The 20,094-nt window shown below is 44.2% G+C and overlaps 1 protein-coding gene across 6 annotated transcripts in view; it reads right to left on the bottom strand.

The window, feature by feature from the left end:
• chn1 (chimerin 1) overlaps positions 1-20,094 on the bottom strand; it is a 337,127-nt gene that overhangs the window by 263,412 nt on the left and 53,621 nt on the right. For all 6 annotated transcript variants that reach the window (XM_038789361.1, XM_038789364.1, XM_038789365.1 and 3 more), the window contains one exon: positions 40-78. In XM_038789361.1, coding sequence (XP_038645289.1) covers positions 40-78 — 39 coding nt within the window. The remainder of the gene's footprint in view (positions 1-39; positions 79-20,094) is intronic.

The following is a 20,094-nucleotide window of genomic DNA, read 5'->3' as shown; positions in this document are numbered from 1 at the left end:
TTCCAATTGGAATTTTAATTACAATAAATTGGTACTTACAGTAAGATTTCCAAACTGGAGGCTTATATTCATCATTTTCTGTATACAAAAGAAAGTTGAAAAAAAATTACCAATAAAGAAACTACATTTTTATAAACAAACCGTATTTATTATTGGCAATTTTCTCCATCGGGTGTTGACAATTCCTAAATTTATACAGGAGCTGAATGATTGAGGGAAATAAGAGATTCTACGTGAATCGCCTTTATTTTTGACCTATAGATACCCTTCAGAAGATGCAGGAATTTGGACATGCCTATTTGGAACTAAGCACTCCAAAATTTGCAATGCGAGATGGCACCTCGTTGAAACATTCCAAACCTCCTATTCCCATCTTGGAACAGCATTTTTCTTTCTTTATCCAGTGCAGGCTGCAGCCCTCTTCATGCTTGTGACAGTAGTTCTCATTAATGCCTGACCAGGAATCTCTTGCTCTTACCGTGTGGCGTAGAGGGATTAACAAATTGATTATCAACCTGCTTGCCCATGTCATGAGCACTCGTTCCATGGTCAAGAACTCCTGGAGTGGGATTTGAACCCAGAACTTCAGACTCAGAGACAGGGCCACAAGATCTCCTGTAAAAGCACTATAACATCCAAAAGTACCAGTTTAGATTTGATCTGAAGCTAAACTCAAACAAATGCTTCCTAAAGTTTCTAACCAAAGCAAGCAAAACTGAAGGGGTTTAAGGTGCAAGGGGCAAAGTTTACAGATGTGGAAGTCAAGTTTTTTATTTACACAGAGGGTGGTGAATGCCTGGAACACGCTGCCGGGGGAGGTGATCTAAGCAGATACAATAGCAATATTTAAGAGGCATCTTGACAAATACATCAATAGGATGGGAATAGAGGGAAACGGATGCCGGAAGTGCAGAAGGTTTTAGTTGACAGGCACCATATCATTGTAGGCTTGGAGGGCCGAAGGGCATGTTCCTGTGCCGTACTGTTCTTTGTATCTTTGAGATGAAAATAAAAGCAAATTACTGCGGATGCTGGAATCTGAAACAGAAACAGAAAATACTGCACAATCTCAGCAGATCTGACAATCTCAGCTTGGCTGCCCGTGGGCAGGGACGTGGGATGGAGGGAAGAGCCTTGCTTGTTGGGTCTGGGGGTCCTGGTTGGGTGGGGAAGGGGGCTTACGGCATGGATAGTGGTCTAGAGCGACCCCTTGGGTTGAACTGAGGGTACGAGCAGCGGAGGAAACAGTCACAGTGAGAGGTGGCAATGGAATGTATAAGGGTGGCATATCCAGAGTGATAATTGGCTAGTTGAAGGTCTCATGGGCTGGGGTCTGGGAAACTGTTAAAACAAATGACTCTGATAATGGGAGGGGTCAGTGTGGCATGGGGATGGTCATGGTTGTAGGTGCAAGGTTACAAGGGGAGTTTGGTTACATTAGGTGGATCAGGGGTGGCTGGGGAAGGCTGATGGATGACACGGGGAGGGTTGAAGCTGGTGGAGCTGTCTGGAAATGCACACGCACTATTTTTTCAAGACTCTCCCTCAACAGATGCCCTGCACGTATGAATTCTCAATGTGGGAGGAAGGTATTTTCAGGTGAGTGGAATTCAAGGTAAGCACAATTGGCTGACGAAAGGAACACCCTGATGATCACGAGGCAACTGGATGAGAACTATGCTCAGTTGTATTCTAACCTCCATGGTGACGCCGATATAGCAGCATGTTTGCTCCCCGACTCATAGGACTCATAACATCAAAATCCCAACACGGCCTGCAACTGCTGCCAATTCTGTGTAATTTGCCGCGAAAAACAGGCATGAGGGAGGGAAGGAGATGGATGCCTCTAATGTGAATGATCAATGCTCACAACGGCTCATGTGGCAAGTCTATCAATGCTGTCAAGGCAATAGTCTCGGTAGCATTGTGGATAGCACAAATGCTTCACAGCTCCAGGGTCCCAGGTTCGATTCCGGCTTGGGTCACTGTCTGTGCGGAGTCTGCGCATCCTCCCCGTGTGTGCGTGGGTTTCCTCCGGGTGCTCCGGTTTCCTCCCACAGTCCAAAGATGTGCAGGTTAGGTGGATTGGCCATGATAAATTGCCCTTAGTCTCCAAAATTGCCCTTAGTGTTGGGTGGGGTTACTGGGTTATGGGGATAGGGTGGAGGTGTTGATCTTGGTTAGGGTGCTCTTTCCAAGAGCCGGTGCAGACTCGATGGGCCGAATGGCCTCCTTCTGCACTGTAAATTCTATGACTAAAGTCAAGGGTAATGGCAACAAGCTGAATAGTCTCCGAAGGAGGGTTCTTACACATGACTGTCATCAGCCCAGTTGAACAGCAATGTCGCCATGTACAGTCATGCATGAATGTAAGGAACATTCATCTCTGTTCCTCCAGGATGTCCTCCACCTGGAAGCGGCGGGGTGGCTGTGCCATGTTTAGACCGAAGCCAGACACAGGGCTTAACATTGGCTTGGTGGCTCTGAGACGGAGACAAATCAGCAAGGATACGCCGACTAGACTGATTTCTGCAATTCGTTCACAGGTCCACTGAGGCCTAGGTGAAGCAGGCTCCAGGCAGTCCTGACTTTCTACTGGCTTTTGTCTGGATGACCAGGGACTGGTTCAGGTTGATGCACCAGGAAGTGCAGCAAGAGGCAGTGGCGCCTCAGGAAGGACAGGGTCCCGCAGCCAGGGGCCAGTGCGACGGCAAGCACTGGCCCAACCACAGGTGCATCACAGGCGGCAGACCTTTCTACAGATGAGTGACAGTCAATGTGGAAGCATGTCCTGGAAGGTTGTTGCTCACATCTGCCAGCTTCTCGTAAAGAACTTCCTCTGGCTACAAGGACTTGGAGACTATCCCATGCCATGATATTAAAGGTCACAGCCACCTTAAACGTCTTTGTTGTGGGCTCCTTCCAGAACTCCGCAAAAGTGCATCTTGAAGATGACAGATGCCCTGTTCAGGCAAGCACGCCAATGTGTCCAATTCCACCTGGATCCCGAAAGCCATGCTGCAAGAGCATTGGGTTATGTAGCAATCGCAGGGTTTGCGCAAATGCAGGGGCCTACTAACTGCGCACATGACTTTGAAAGCTCTCTGGCAACAACCAACCATGTTCATCAATAGGAAAGGTTTCCACTATTTGAACATGCAGGTGAAGACAAATCTTTCATGTTTGTGCTTGGTTCCAGTGACTCTCATGATGCACATATTCTGAACCACTTCCAGGTGCCACAAGATTTTAAAGAACCTCAGTGTTTGCATCTTTGGTCTTGGCCCACTCCTTCCTGTTGTGCAAGTGCTTGTTCTGCGGCAAGATAGAAGGATGAATTGTCATCCCAGTGGGTACATGAGCAGTTTACGAGCATGCATGCCTATGCCAACTCCTGAGCCCTACAAGTGACTAACAAGCAGGATGTCCTGCAACTAAAAGAGCATGTAGTAGCTGGCACACATTCAGTGCACATTTCCCATTTGCTGCTGAGTCATGCAATGCAAATTGCTGTCTAACATCGCTGTGCATTTGCACACTTACAATGTCTGATAGGAAGATAGCTGCAAGGATAGGCCATTTGGGTGCCCTTTTCAGTATCACTTGGCAGTGAGTAAGCTATGCCACTTACCCTGGCAGGCACAGCAGCTCGTTTATCCTTTTTCTGCACTACTGGCCAGTTCTTCTGTGGGCCCCATGTGCACCAACTGACATCTCTGTCCAGGCCACTATGATCAAAGGAGAGTGCTTCCAGCTGCTAAATCTGGGGAACAGCACATCCTGCTTTTTTTGGGAGCCCAGAGCAGAATCAAGGAGGCTTTGGTGAACCAGTTGAGCCCATTGACACCGGGAGTACTGTAGAGGCAAAGACTGGCCAAATGTCAGTGGAACAACTCTTTCAGGTTTCAACGGCTGGCTGCAAAGGAGGCCCTGCTGCGAGGTAGGAAATTGATCGAGGTACCTTGCTCATTTGGAGATGTCATTGAGCATTCAGGTGATACAAACTGTAATAGTTGTCCAACTGGTTGCTGTGAAGGATTAAGTTATTCCAGACTAGATAATACTTTATTAATAACCTATGCTCTAGGTTAACCCACCAAAAGAGGGAAATCCGTTTCTCTGCTAAGACTCAAAATCGATCTCACGAAGGGAGAATGCTTTTCCGGGTCTCAGACAGTTAAACAGGATCTCAGTTACTTTTTATGGGAAAAGTTCTGATATGTCACTCATAACTAAATCATTACCTTTGTCGTTGTAAGTCCTAGTCATTTAAGACTTCCTAAATGAGTGTCTAGGATTTTAAACTTTGAGTGTAAGTCCGCACAGTATAATTTTAATCAAAGTATTTTTATTATAAAATACTCTCAATTGATACATACAGAATTGCAGAGTTAAAAATAAAAATTGATTAACAGTCTTTAGTTATCTGTTAATAACATAAAAACCCGTTAACAGTCCTTTGTTATCTGCTAACACACTAACTTCTCTTAAGAGAATGGGATATCTTAAACATGGAAAATCCTAAAGTATCTCCTATCAATTTCTAATACATTTCTAAGAAGTTTAACAGAAACATACTTACAAAACCATGATGGTCTTTGTTTGACGAGGTAAGCTTGATGAACAGAGCTTTGACCCACACTCCTCCAGGGGAGTGAGAAGGTACCTCTCTGCCAAAATGCCCCTCTTATTATACGTAAAATCTTCTAATCGTTCAAGGACTACTTCTGTTATCTTATCGCTGCCTAGCCAAATGGCTAATTTGATGTATTATCATAAATATGTGTTTTAATGATCTTAGTATCTGTGTGAATGTCAGGTATCTTAAGATATATTGGCAAAGAGGGACTCGTATAGAGATCGCTTTTCAGTGTTACCATGTATCTTTGAGGGTGTTATTCTAAGTGTCAAGAGTTATATAGTTAAGGAAGGATTTGTGTATTATTTATCTGAAAAATTTCCTATCCTCATGGTTTGAATAATTATAGATACAGGGGAGTGATCTACAGAATTTATGGTGTGTCAATGCAAGGTTTTCCTTATCCTGTATTTGTTTGGAATGTATTAATAATCCTTGAAATCAGCTCGGAGATTCTCCCAGCAAATGGTGACTTCTGGACGACCTTTAGCTGAAGTGGTTTTATTCCACTTTGAATTAAAATGCTGGTTGTATTAATTTCTGTTGCCTTATTTCAAACCAAATTCTGCGGCGAACGTGATATTCATCACATTGCTAACACCCAAACAGATGGCCCATCATGGGCTTTCCATAGGAAAATATAATCATTACTGCTGCCCATTCACTTTTTAATGAAATAAATCACTCAATCAATTTAAGGTTGGAAAAGCATGATAAAAAACAGCCATGGAGATGGTAGCACCGTGGCACCATCAGCTGCTCACAATACTCTGCATTGTCTTAGGTTAGTATAATGCCTCTGGGGATGACTGATACACATATTTGCCACAATGCTTTCCCTTCCACCTACCTTTTTCCACCCATCTCTCAGGGTGCACCTGCATAATTGCCCTTTGACCAGAACTCCCACAGCTGCATAATATCATGGCACAGCAGTGTGACTCAGGGAGCAAGTCAGGAGGATAGTGTAAGGATTTTCCTGTTAATTCCCATCTGTCCCTTGTGTTTTCCTTTTTAATTTCTGTTAATCTTTTTCAATTTTTGGGCCTGGACAATTAAAGGGACCTATGCCTTTAAGATGGACTTCACGTTAATTTTAAAGCAGGAAACCCCAGCAGAATGTGCGGTTTGGTCTGACATCAGTGATGACACATCTTGATAGACCTGGCTGTCGGCCAATAGACTGTTTCAGATTGCCGGGGCTTAGCTGATATTGATGCTGATTTGTGCGGATCATTCTGCAATATTCCTTCCTCTGTGGGACTGTGTTTCCAGTTAGTTTTGTATTGACCTCAGAGCTGAAGGAGGCTCTTGGAGTTTTTCTCTTCCTGAAAGGGTACACTTCTCTTAAACTTCTTGTTGGAGACCCCGTTTTCTTCTCAGTAAAGCTGGAGGTCATTCTAGTGAGACTGGAAACCAAGAAAGAGTAAAACGCAGGCTGAGAACTGGGTGAGGGGAGACAAAGAAAATGTTACAGGCATCTAGACAAGCCATCAGCTGAAGGCAGCATCAGTTGTTTTAAAACCTTTTTAAACTCCCATGTGAGAAACTCTGGGGGCGATTCTCCGACCCCCGCCCCGGGCCGGAGAATCGCCGCAATCGCGCCATGATGCCCGGACACTGGCACGCGATTCTCCGAGATGCGGAGAATCGGCGCCGCTGGCTGCAAGCCGCTAGAATCGGCGGGGCCGCTGATTCTCCGGCCCGGATGGGCTGAGCGGCCATCCCGATGCGACAGAGTCCGGCCAGCGCCATTCACCTCTGCTCGCTGCTGGCGGGAACTCTGCGGGAACGCTCAGGAGGAACCTCCAAAGGTGTCTGGCCCGCGATCGGGGCCCACCGATCGGCGGGCCAGCCTCTCCCTCCCCGGGCCTACTTTCCGCCGCAGCCGGCCCCTGAACACGGACCCCATGTTGGATCGGGGCTGGCACGCGTAAGAAGCTCCCCACGCATGCGAAGGATGGCGCGGCCCAACTGCGCATGCGTAGGATTGAGCTGGCCCAACTGCACATGCGCGGGTTGGTGCGGAACCCATTTGGCGCCAGATAAGGAGGCTGGAGCAGCGTGAACCACTCCAGCGCCGTGCTGGCCCCCTGTGAGGGCCAGAATAGGTCGCACCCGGGCCCTATTCGTGCCGTCGTGAAATGCGGCGGCATTCACGACGGCGCGAACACTTGGCCTCAATATCGGATAATGGCACCCTCTGTTCTTATCTCAGAACTGCTGTTGGTCATTATGGTGAAGTTGTAAATAAATAGGAATTCCGCAGACCTGAGGCTGTTCTTTTGAGTGAAGGGTTATTTACCCAGGGCAATAAAAGTTACAGTGACTCCCCCAGAGGAAACCCTACAGCCTGGGAGTTCTGACTGATACTGCTGCTGCCAGAAGATCCATTTGGTAATCCTTAGTGAGGTTGCATGATAAGAGCAGCAAGATTAGGATTAAAAGACAATGACTTGCATCAGAGTGTGCTCCCACTACGTAAAGAGTCAGATCGCATTAATTCCTTTTGGTTCACACACCGGTCCCAATGCCACTCACTCACTCCCCCCATCAGGAGGAGGAAGAGATGGCCAAGGAGGCAGCTTCGTATCTGACTAGTCCACACTCTGCCAACAGAAATCCTAGCACTCAGAGGGATGTAGTGCAAGTCTAGAGTTGGCGACACGTGGAGACGGGTTATCAGAACCATTTTTTTAAACAATTAATTTGTGGGATATAGGCATCGCCAACTAGGCCACCATTTATTGGCAATCTCTAATTGCGCTTGGGAATTTGGATTTGTTTTATTGTCACCTTTACCAAGGTACGGTGAAAAGTATTATACCAGGCAGATCATTCCATACATGGAAAAAAACATAAGGCATACATAAATACACAATCTGAGACATTGTGAATGCTACTGAACATTGCACAATCATTAGCGAACATTCTCACTTCTGACCTTGTGTTGAGCATTGGTAAAGCAGCTGAAGATGGTTGAGTCCAGGATACTGTCCTGAGGAATACTGCAGCAATGTCCTATGGCTGATCTCCTTTGGGCTATGCATAACTCTAACCAATGGAGAGATTTTTCCCAATTCCCATTGACTTAAATTCTGTGATAGCACCTTGATGAAATATTCAATAAAATGCTGCATTTACCTCAAGGGAAGTCACTCTCACCTCATCTGTGGAATTCAGCTCTTTTGTCCATGTTTGGACTAAGGTTGCATTGAGGTCTGGAGCCAAGTGGCTTTGGCCGAACCCAAAATTAGCATCAGTGAGCGGGTTACAGCTGATTAAGTGCTGCTTGATAACATGGTCGATGACACCTTGCATCACTTTGCTCATCTTTAGGAGTGGACTGTTGGGGTGATAATTGGTCAGGTTGGATTTGTCCTGTTTTTGTGAACAGGATATTTCTGGCCCGTTTTCCACATTGTCAGATAAATGCCAGTGTTGTAACGGTACTGAAACACCTTCGTGTGTGACTCGTTCTGGAGCAGAAGTCCTCAGTATTACAGCTGTGATGTTATCAGGGCCCATATTCTTTGTTGTATTCAGTGCCTTTTGCCATTTCTTTATAGAGTAGGTAGTCAAATTGTCTGAACATATCGTACTCCTCCCCCCCCCCCTCTTACATTCTCTACCCAGATCACTTTGCCTCTCTACCCCAAATAACCACCTTGATTCTTTCACCAAACATCTGGTCCCAATATCAATTTCTTTGGTTGATTTCCATTTTTTAAATAACACCATTGTGAAACACCCCAGAACATTTGTACAAATACCATATAGCTTTTTGTGGGTGGCGAAGGATGTTTGGGTTATTAAAATGAGGGAATCATTTTTAAAAAGTACATGAAATTGGCAACCAACACAAGGAGGAAGCATTATAATCCCCATGAGAACTGTGCAGTTCTGACCCCTTCCTTTGTCCTACCAGTGGTGATCATGTTTTCAGCTGTTGAGGCACAAAGCTCGGGAATAGCCTACTTACAACACACCTCTTAAGACATTTCATAAAACCTGTCTCTGTGACCAAACATTTGAAATACATGTTTTTGGGGGGTTTTTAAAAAAAATTTTATTATGGCATTTATGGTTTTATAATAAGACACAAGTACAGATATTAACATAGCTCAACGCGTAACACACCCCTCCATCTCCCACAGTTCTCGCCTGAGCTATACCGACATAGTCTAACTCCCTTCTCCCCACCTCCCCCCACATTACTGAATCTGCTGAAGGTTCAAATTCTCCGAACAAGTCGATAAACGGCTACCACCTCCGCATGAACCCCAATGATGAACCAGTTCAGGTTCAGGGCGAACTTGATTTTGTCAAGCCTGAGAAACCCAGCCATGTCACGAACCCATATCCCTGTTTTCAGGGGCTTGAGTCCCTCCACAATGATAAGATCCGCCTCCGGGCTACCAAGGAGGCAAAGGCCAAAACATCAGCCTCTCTCGCCCCCTGGACTCCCGGGTCTTCCGACACTCCAAAAATTGACTCGGTGCCACCCTCACCTTTAACACCCTGGACATGACATCTGCAAATCCCTGCCAGAATACCCTCAGCTTCGGGCATGCCAAAAACATGTGTACATGATTTGCGGGCCCTCCTGCACATCACCCACACCTATCCTCTACCCCAAAAAACCTGCTCATCCGGGCCACCGTCAAGTGTGCCCAGTGAACCACCTGGAATTGTATCAGGCTGAGCCTGGCACATGATGAGGTGGTATTGACTCTGATCAGGGCACCCTCCCAGTGGCCCGCCTCCAACTCCTTTCCCAATTCATCTTCCCATTTACGTTTTGTTTCTGGGTTTCATCCCACTCCATAAGTTCATTGAAAATTTCCAATACCTTCCCTTCCCCTCCCCACCCCCGTTCTCGAAACATCCTTGTCCTGTATCCCTTGTGACGGAAGGAGCGGAAAGGTATAAAAACCTGCCGTCGCACAAAATCCCTGACCTGGAGATATCGGAACCCATTCTCTCCCGGCAATTCAAACTTCACTTCCAGATCATCCAGACCGGGAAAGCTCCCATCAATAACAGATCCCCCAGCCTCTCAATACCCGCTCTCTGCCACCTCCGAAACCTCCTCCATCCATCTTCCCCAGCACAAACCGATGATTACCACAGATTGAAGCCCACACCGACGCTCCCTCTACTCCCATATGCTTCCGCCATTGCCCCCAGACTCTTAGGGCCAGCACTACCACTGGGCTTGTGGAGTATCGGACCGGCGAGAATGGCCAATGCCCCCAAACTTGTGCCCTTACATGATGCCACCTCCACCCGCTCCCACACTGACCCCTCCCCAATATGAAATACATGTTTTAATGCTTCCTTCCTTGGCTGCGTCAGTTATCGGATTGTGGTACAAAATCTTGAGACGTTTCGCTATGATATAGGAGTGACATAAAATCAAATTGCTATTGTGTACGTGTAATACTACAAATGCATAAATACTGCAGAATATTGAACTAAAATGTAAAAATCAAATCAAAAATCCTTTCCCGGTCAAGAAAGGTAAATGTAAAAATTTGAGCCTTCCGTTACTTTGGAACCTTTTCCTTTTCTTGAATTAAAGGGAAAATCTAATTGACAGATTTGAGGGTTGCGTAGTTTAAAATCGCACATGCAGACATTTACAAGTTTGAATTGAACTGGTGACCCAAGGATAAGTTGACTTTGTATTCCATTACAATCTTTACTCAAAAAGCTTTATATCATCCTCCAGCTGTTGCTTGAAGAAACTAAGGCTCCCCACTAAGACTGGACTGGACCTGCACCTAATAGTGTACATAGAACATAGAACAGTACAGCACAGAACAGGCCCTTCGACCCTCAATGTTGTTCCGAGCCATGATCACCCTACTCAAACCCACGTATCCACCTGTAACCCAACCCCCCTTAACCTTACTTTTATTAGGACACTACAGGCAATTTAGCATGGCCAATCCACCTAACCCGCACATCTTTGGACTGTGGGAGGAAACTGGAGCACCCGGAGGAAACCCACGCACACAGGGGGAGGACATGCAGACTCCACACAGACAGTGACCCAGCCGGGAATCGAACCTGGGACCCTGGAGCTGTGAAGCATTTATGCTAACCACCATGCTACCCTGCTGCCCCAATGATGCAGGTCCAGTACAGCAACAACTGGTGCAATTCTCTTCTCCAGAGTCACCATAGAGAGATTCTGAAGGATTTGATGATCCATTTTATGATTCTTGGGAGCAGGTTGAAGACTCCACATGCAGTTATTTTTTTTTCTACACATATCTGACCCTAAACAATCTCAAGGCTCAAATATCAATGGTCAGGATCTCAGCCACTGGCTGCCCAAGCCTGCAGCTGTGGTGGTACTGTCTTGAGGTTTTTCAGTGCATGACCCAATGTCTGGAATCTGACCAGGACATACAAACATTCATAATGGAAAAACATGAGCAGCTGCATCCTTTCCGTTGTGCTACACATGTAAACTCCCAAAACTGATTATTCACAAGGGAAAACCAACTCTTTAAGATTTTAAATGATTATAATGAGAAGTTATAGCCTGGAAATCATTGTGACAAATTTAAAGTCACCTCCAGTCTCTGGAAAGATCATTTATCATCAAAAGGGGGGAAATTCACTTACTGGTATGTTGCCACTTCAAAGAGAGTTGTTTAACCCTGGCTCGGTGGATTGCTCAAGAAATATTACAGACAACTGTTATCAGTGCTGGTCAACTCAGGTTGAAGCACAGTTGTTTTGTTTTACAAGCATGAATAAGCCCTGATTTTGAGGCGTATTGTTAATGGCAAAACTGTCAGCATTTGCCATCATCACTCCATTGAAACTGACGGTAACATCTGGAGTTTACACAAGAACAGCTAAAAGCAGAATTCCAAAATTGCTATCAGTGATTCAATGCTTTCTTAAGACCATAAGACCATAAGACATAGGAGTGGAAGTAAGGCCATTCGGCCCATCGAGTCCACTCCGCCATTCAATCATGGCTGATGGGCATTTCAACTCCACCTCCCAGCATTCTCCCCATAGCCCTTAATTCCTCGCGACATCAAGAATTTATCTATCTCTGCCTTGAAGCCATTTAGCGTCCCGGCCTCCACTGCACTCTGCGGCAATGAATTCCACAGGCCCACCACTCTCTGGCTGAAGAAATGTCTCCGCATTTCTGTTTTGAATTTACCCCCTCTAATTCTAAGGCTGTGCCCACGGGTCCTCGACTCCTCGCCTAACGGAAACAGTTTATTTGCGTCCATCCTTTCTAAGCCATGTATTATCTTGTAAGTTTCTATTAGATCTCCCCTTAACCTTCTGAACTCCAATGAATACAATCCCAGGAACGCCAGCCGTTCCTCATATGCTAGACCCGCCATTCCAGGGATCATCCGTGTGAATCTCCGCTGGACACGCTCCAGTGCCAGTATGTCCTTCCTGAGATGTGGGGCCCAAAACTGGACACAGTACTCCAAATGGGGCCTAACCAGAGCCTTATAAAGGCTCAGTAGCACATCGCTGCTTTTATATTCCAACCCTCTTGAGATAAATGACAACATAGCATTCGCTTTCTTAATCACGGATTCAACCTGCATGTTTACCTTTAGGGAATCCTCGACTAGCACTCCCAGATCCCTTTGTACTTTGGCATTATGAATTTTCTCACCGTTTAGAAAGTAGTCTATGCTTGGATTCTTTTTTCCAAAGTGCAAGACCTCACATTTTCTCACGTTGAAATGCATCAGCCATTTCCTGCACCACTCTCCCAAACTGTCTAGATCCTTCTGCAGCCTCCCCACTTCCTCAGCACTACCTGCCTGACCACCTAACTTCGTATCATCAGCAAACTTCGCTAGAATGCCCCCAGTCCCTTCATCCAGATCATTAATATATATGGTGAACAGCTGCGGCCCCAACACTGAACCCTGTGGGACACCGCTGGTCACCGGCTGCCATTCCGAAAAAGAACCTTTTATCCCAACTCTCTGCCTTCTGTCAGACAGCCAATCCTCAACCCATGCCAGTAGCTCACCTCGAACACCATGGGCCCTCACCTTACTCAGCAGCCTCCTGTGTGGCACCTTATCAAAGGCCTTTTGGAAATCCAGATAGACCACATCCACTGGGTTTCCCTGGTCTAACCTACTTGTCACCTCCTCAAAGAATTCTAACAGGTTCGTCAGGCACGACCTCCCCTTACTAAATCCATGTTGACTTGTTCTAATCCGACCCTGCTCTTCCAAGAAATTAGAAATCTCATCCTTAACGATCGATTCTAGAATTTTACCAACAACCGAGGTTAGGCTAATTGGCCTATAATTTTCCATCTTTTGTCTTGATCCTTTCTTGAACAAGGGGGTTACAACAGCGATCTTCCAATCGTCCGGGACTTTCCCTGACTCCAGTGATTTTTGAAAGATCTCAACCAACGCTTCCGCTATTTCTTCAGCCACCTCCCTCAGAACTCTAGGATGTAGCCCATCGGGGCCAGGAGATTTGTCAATTTTAAGACCTTTTAGCTTTTTTAGCACCATCTCTTTTGTAATGGCAACCATACTCAACTCAGCCCCCTGACCCTTTATAATTTTTGGGATATTACTAACGTCTTCCACTGTGAAGACAGACGCAAAGTACTTATTAAGTTCTCCAGCCATTTCCTCATCTCCCATCACTAGCCTTCCAGAATCAGTTTGAATTGGCCCAATGTCTACTTTGGCCTGACGTTTGTTTCTTATGTATTGAAAGAAACTTTTACTATCATTTCTTATATTACTGGCTAGCCTGCCTTCATATTTGATCCTCTCCTTCCTTATTTGTCTCTTTGTTAACCTCTGTTTGTTTTTGTAGCCTTCCCAATCTTCTGATTTCCCGGTGCTTTTGGCCACTTTATAGGATCTCTCTTTTTCTTTGATACATTTCCTGACCTCCTTTGTCAGCCATGGCTGTCTAATCCCTCCCTGGATAATCTTTCTTTTCTTGGGGATGAACCTCTGTACAGTGTCCTCAATTATGCATACAAACTCCTGCCATTTTTGCTCTACTGTCTTCCCTGCTAGGGTCTGCTTCCAGTTGATTTTCACCAGTTCCTCTCTCATGCCCTCGTAATTACCTTTATTTAACTGTAACACCATTACATCCGATTTTGCCTTCTCTCTTTCAAACTGCAGACTGAACTCAACCATATTATGATCGCTGCTTCCTAAGTGTTCCCTTTCTTTAAGATCTTTAATAAAGTCTGGTTCATTACATAGCACTAGGTCCAGAATAGCCTGCTCCCTTGTGGGCTCCATGACAAGCTGTTCCAAAAAGCCATCTTGTAAGCATTCCATGAATTCCTTTTCTTTGGATCCACTGGCTACATTATTTACCCAATCCACCTGCATATTGAAGTCCCCCATGATCACGGTGACCTTGCCTTTCTGACATGCCTTTTCTATTTCCCGGTACATGTTGCGCCCCTGGTCCTGACCACTGTTAGGCGGTCTGTACATAACTCCCATTATGGTTTTTTTGCCTTTGTGGTTCCTCAATTCTACCCACACAGACTCCACATCATCCGACCCTATGTCGTTTAGTGCCATAGATTTAATTTTGTTCTTAACTAACAAGGCAACCCCACCCCTCTTAACTGACAAGCAGTTGAAGTTTCCACAGACTACAATCAAGTGTAAACCGCCGAACTACAGCAAGAACTTGCCCTTGCATGCTATTGGGCTCACTGTAAAAATGCTTGAAAAAGATACACATTGTTGAATGAGATCTAACTGGATTTTTAATGGTGTAATAAGTTCATAATTAGTGAACAGCTTCACTGGCTCTGAAAAATTGTGGAATTTCAAATTTCACCATGAGAAAAGAAAATCACAGGCTGGATTCTCCGCTGGCAGGATTCTCTGTTATTCCGGCAACGGACCTGCACCCTGGGGTTTCCCAAAGGCGTGGGGTTGCCCACAATGGGAAACCCCATTGGCCGGCTGGCGGGATGGACAATCCCGGTGCCGGTGGGGGCGCGCCGCACCAGGGATGGAGAATCACGCCCCACATTTTTAACACTACTTCACGTTTAACAGCAAAATCCAGGCTTATATCAGGAAAACCTGTCGAGTAAGCCATTCAGCTCCCAAGAATCTGTTCTGCCATTGAATTAAATCAGGCCTTTAACACTCTTTGATTGGCACCGCATTATGTCTCTTTATCCCAGTTTGGATGTTAAAAAGATGGGATGGATTTTGATCCCCATATCAAGTTTTATTCTGTGAATCTTAGGCAACTGTAAATTAGTGAAATATTCTGGAGGTATCCGATTTCACATATGAACCTTGCATCACAGGTACTCATCCAAAATAAAAGTATAATTGTACAGAGAGCATCTTAAACTTCAAATGCTTTTACTATTTTGAAATTCAAACTTAAATTTACATAATCTTTTGCTTATTACATAATCTTTTTGCTTATGCTTAAGATATATCCCCTTATCTTTCTATCCTATCAGATCATAGCAGTCCTCTACATCACAAATATTGACAAGTGGCTCTGAGAGCTCATCACCTGAAACAAATTTTGCAATGCCAGATAGTGGTAGGTTTGGGGAGGGATATAGGTGAAGATTTTATACAAAATATATGTTTCTACTGTGATCAGCCATTCTATATAATGACAATTAGTGACTAAAAATACACCCAGGACATCTCACTATAATTTTGAGAATGTCAGGCATCATGGGTCAATTCTAAATAAAAGACATTCCCTTTACATGAGTTTAGGCAAATTTATAATTACATTTTGGTCTTATTCCTCAGAGAAATCATATATTACAGTACAGGTAAATTGCGCTTTTGTTTCATTATAGCTTAACATCGTTTACTCATTGATCAGACTGAAGCGATTTCAGATTACAGCTGCCCATGCAATGTAATATACTTGGTAAATTCTTTACTTTGGAAAGAGGCTAGAAGAATCGCACATTATTTTAATCACAATATATACAAGTGATGCAATTATTTATTTTGATGCTATTTATGCAACTGTCAAACAAACACATGCTTCACAAATAATGAAAATCAATAACATTTATGATAGTCATAGTCAAATGAGCCTGTCATGCAGGTATAATTCTGATCCAGATTTGATTTACGAGGTAGAGTTTTGCTGTGGCAGGGTCTAGAGGTCTGGTACAGCTTTGGGGTACAGGCAGACTCTAATCTTCCAAATAAAATGTCAAAATATTTTTATAATTTTCATTGTTTCCAACTGAAGTCTCTGCAGGTAATGTGCAGAATGACAATTCCCCCCACCACCAAGCTCTACCCACATCCCTTTTAAATGCTATTGCCTGGGCCGAATGTACACTCCTTTATCCATTGGAACATGTACTTCACTAATTTGCAACTTCTTTTCAAACTCCATCCGCAATTCATTCCTCACCTCTGAGACTAAGCACTCGAAATGGGAGAAAGTGAAAAAGGAGTGGCAGCACGGTAGCATTGTGGATAGCACAATCGCTTCACAGCTCCAGGGTCCCAGGTTCGATTCCGGCTTGGGTCACCGTCTGTGTGGAGTCTGCACATCCTCCCCGTGTGTGCGTGGGTTTCCTCCGGGTGCTCCGGTTTCCTCCCACAGTCCAAAGATGTGCAGGTTAGGTGGATTGGCCATGATGAATTGCCCTTAGTGTCCAAAATTGCCCTTAGTGTTGGGTGGGGTTACTGGGTTATGGGGATAGGGTGGAGGTGTTGACCTTGGGTAGGGTGCTCTTTCCAAGAGCCGGTGCAGACACGATGGGCCGAATGGCCTCCTTCTGCACTGTAAATTCTATGAGTAACAAAAGTACAATGTGTCCCAGAGTGCTTTTTACTCATACCTGCCAAAAGCAGCTCAAGAGTGAGGTGGGAGGGTGGGAGATTCTAAGCTCATATTTTGGAACAATTTCGACATATTATGACAGTCTTTCCAACATTCACCACCTTCTGTTAGTCTTAGTTTGCTGAAGGATAAATTGAATGATCCAACAGTTTAAATTTAAAAAACAATAAAATTTGAGACAAAAAAATTAATAAAAATTGACTGTTGTATACATATCCACATTTTTGAACATATTACCTGCAAACTTATTTGCTTCTAGATTTAAAACCCTTTACTTCAGTTTTAAATCAAATGCACCCAGTAAAAAACAAATCAGGATTCTAAACTGCATTTTGGTGAACAAGTTACTTTCAAAAGTGAAGCCAACCTTTGCAAAAATACACTTCCAGCTGCAAATATTCAAACAAATTTCTAAATTAGGGAGCAGGACATACAAGGCTGAACAAGTTTTGATTTATATCACCACTAATCCTAACGTTCCTCCCAAGTCATCACTCAACATGGTAGGATTTAACATCTATTTCATCTCCAAGTTTACTTTTAACCTATACAAAACATTACATTGATGTGAAAATGTATGAATTTACAACAGTTTTTTTAAATGTTCACATTTTCAACTGTAGGGGAAGAAAGCTGTTCAAAAAAACACCTACCAAAGTAGGAAAGACGACTTGGGTTACTTACTACCCTTACTATCTTGGGTAAGTCAAATCTTTCCGAGATAACAATTGCATTGCAAAAACATCATCCCTAATACAAAAATTTTTTTTAGGTATACTAGACATTCCAGCTAACTTCTCCTTTTAACGTGATCTTATGCTTTCTGGATGTCAAAGAATGAAAGCAATTTTTAACCAAATTTTCAATACGACAATAATATATGGATAAAACCTACATTGAGTAAGCTCACTGAGAGAATTTGGAGGAAAATATTTATCTCCCACCAAGCAAACAGGCTTGGGAACGCTCTACAGAATAAGAAGTGCAAACAATTTCTTTATTGAAGCCAGGGGAAGTCTGGAGAACCAGGCGATAGAGTAGATTTACACACTATCCTTTCACTTCTATGATTAGGATTGAATCATTTTCAGTTTCTTTCATGTCATTGAGTATGCAATTCTGAGTTGTACATACCAGCTGAGGTATTGTAGCAGATCATCTATTTCAATTTCCTCAGGCACCACTCTGTCGTATACATATTTGAAACTGCATACTAAGCAGTGAATCATCGTATGGCCTCCCAGCAAAAATATATTCATTAATATCAATTTCTTCCAAATTTCATTCTGTGCTGTTTAATGGTTCATTTTCTAATTTTTCTTCCATTAATTTAGGTGTTTATCAAACCTCTTCTTCCTCTGCGCCTTTTTTTTTAATAACTTCCTCCATGTGCCACCTAACTTCAGTTACTCAGACTGGAGAAACTAGGACTGTTCCTGAAGAGAAGGCTGAGAGGAAATTTGATAGAGGTGTAAGGGGTGAATTAATAGGTTTAGTAAAAGGGGGGATAAATCTGTTCCTGCGTCTCCTGTGGTTAAGTGGAAGAAGTCCATCACAACAGAGGCAATCCAAAAAATGAGGGGACAGTGTCAAGAAAACAGGCAGTTTAAATTAGCTATATATGTATCGTTAAATATGAGAAATGAGATATAGGTTTAAGTGAGTTTAATTTAGTCATCTGGAGGCCAGTTTTGATTTCCACTTACTGTTTTTCTCACCTTTATGTCTTGCCGGTTTGTCTTGATTTTTAGTATTGAAGGGGTGTCTGAAACATTTAACCTTTTTCTGGCTATGTCACAAGCCTGTGTAATTTTTTATACTGCAAGATGAAAGACTTGAAATATTTTATTAAGCTAACTTTTTCTTCACTATTAATTTTTCCAAGGTTTATTGAGTGGTTGATAAGATTTACAAGAATCAATTTGCAAAACTGTCAATCACTAACAATGGTCATTTGCCTGAGTATACACTCCATGTGCTGTTTATTCTCAGGGATTTGCCTTAAAGTATATTATACATATCTAATAATTTGCTCACCAAGGTTAATTAATAGACTAGCTGCATTGTCACTGGGTCTAATTCCTACTCACTATAAACAGGAAGGCAAAATCACCAGAAGCATCAAGGTGCCCTTTGGCTGGGTTACAGCTGGTGACTGTAGGGCTGACTCTCTGCCCCTGTCCAGGACAGTAAGTAGTTGCATTACAACCTATTGGACAGCCCACCCTATGTCTGACTTGAAGAACTGCACTGCAGCAAAGCTCATCCATATTCTTTGCACAGTATAAATAGCAGACTCACAATAAAGAAGCAGATCCATTTCCAGTAGAGTTCTCAAACAAAAACTGCCCGTTACTTACACTTCAGTTTTTAAAAATCTTTTGTGTCATCATTTACTTCCTGAATGCTAACCATGATAGTTTACTTGTGTGAAGGGCAGCACGGTAGCACAGTGGTTAGCACAGTTGCTTCACAGCTCCATGGTTCCAGTTTCGATTCCCAGCTTGGGTCACTGCCTGTGCGGAGTCTGCACATTCTCCCCGTGTCTGCGTGGGTTTCCTCCGGGTGCTCCGGTTTTTCTCCCAGTCCAAAGATATGCAGGGCAGGTGGATTGTCCATTATAAATTGCCCTTAAGTGGCCAATCCTCCTGCGGATCATCCATCACCCTTCTTTGGCCAGCCTCCAGCCTGCATCGCGTGCCTCCTCAGGCACCCACCGACATTGGTGCCATGGAAGCACAGTGGGGGGCGAGCAGGTGATCAGTTTGTTGAGGGGGGTTGAGATTGTTATTTTGTTATGGGGGGGGGGAGAGGAAGGGGGGAGGGGGGAGTTGGGTAGGGTGATCATTGCTCGGCACGACATCGAGGGCCGAAGGGCCTGTTCTGCGCTGTACTGTTCTAATTCTCCCCTCCCCCCATGGCGCCAAGCATCCTACTGATCTTCCTCTCCCCCGCTCGAACAAACATATGTAAACGTTACAATTCCCAACAAACACAAAGAAGAAAATTCTAGCCACCATCCCCCATTAAGAACAAAGTTCACCCGCATACAAAACTGAGCAATCGCCAAAAACCTAGTGCAAAACAACATACAAAACCCAAAAAGAAAATAAGAAATTTGGTAGCATAATAAGAACACGGCTACTCACCCCCAAGTTCAATGTCCTCCATCACCTGCCAGTCCCCTGTCTGAACAAAGTTCATAGCCTCATTTGGCGATCCAAAATAAAGTTCTTGACCCTCATAAATGACCCATAAACAAACTGGGTGCAGCATGCCGAACTTCACCCCCTTCTTAAAGAGGGCTGATTTCACTTTATTGAAACTCACCCTTCTTTTGGCCAGTTGCGCACTCAATTCCGTACGCAGCTCACTATCTTCCCATTTGCAGCTTCTCATCTGCCTGGCCCACCTCAAGATCTGTTCCTTGTCCATGAACTAGTGCATTCGTATCACAATCGCCCTGGGCGGCTCATTTTTCAGCGGCTTAACAGCACTTTGTGTGCCCTGTCCACTTCTAACGGCCGAGTAAACGCACCGTCCCCCAGCAACCTCTCAGACCCAGTGCCACATATGCCCCTGCATCAAAT

The sequence above is a fragment of the Scyliorhinus canicula genome, chromosome 2 (genome assembly GCF_902713615.1).
Source record: "Scyliorhinus canicula chromosome 2, sScyCan1.1, whole genome shotgun sequence".
NCBI classification, from domain to species: Eukaryota; Metazoa; Chordata; class Chondrichthyes; order Carcharhiniformes; family Scyliorhinidae; genus Scyliorhinus; species Scyliorhinus canicula.
The sequence above is the reverse complement of the archived record's forward strand: the minus strand, read 5'-3'. Positions and strand labels throughout refer to the sequence as shown.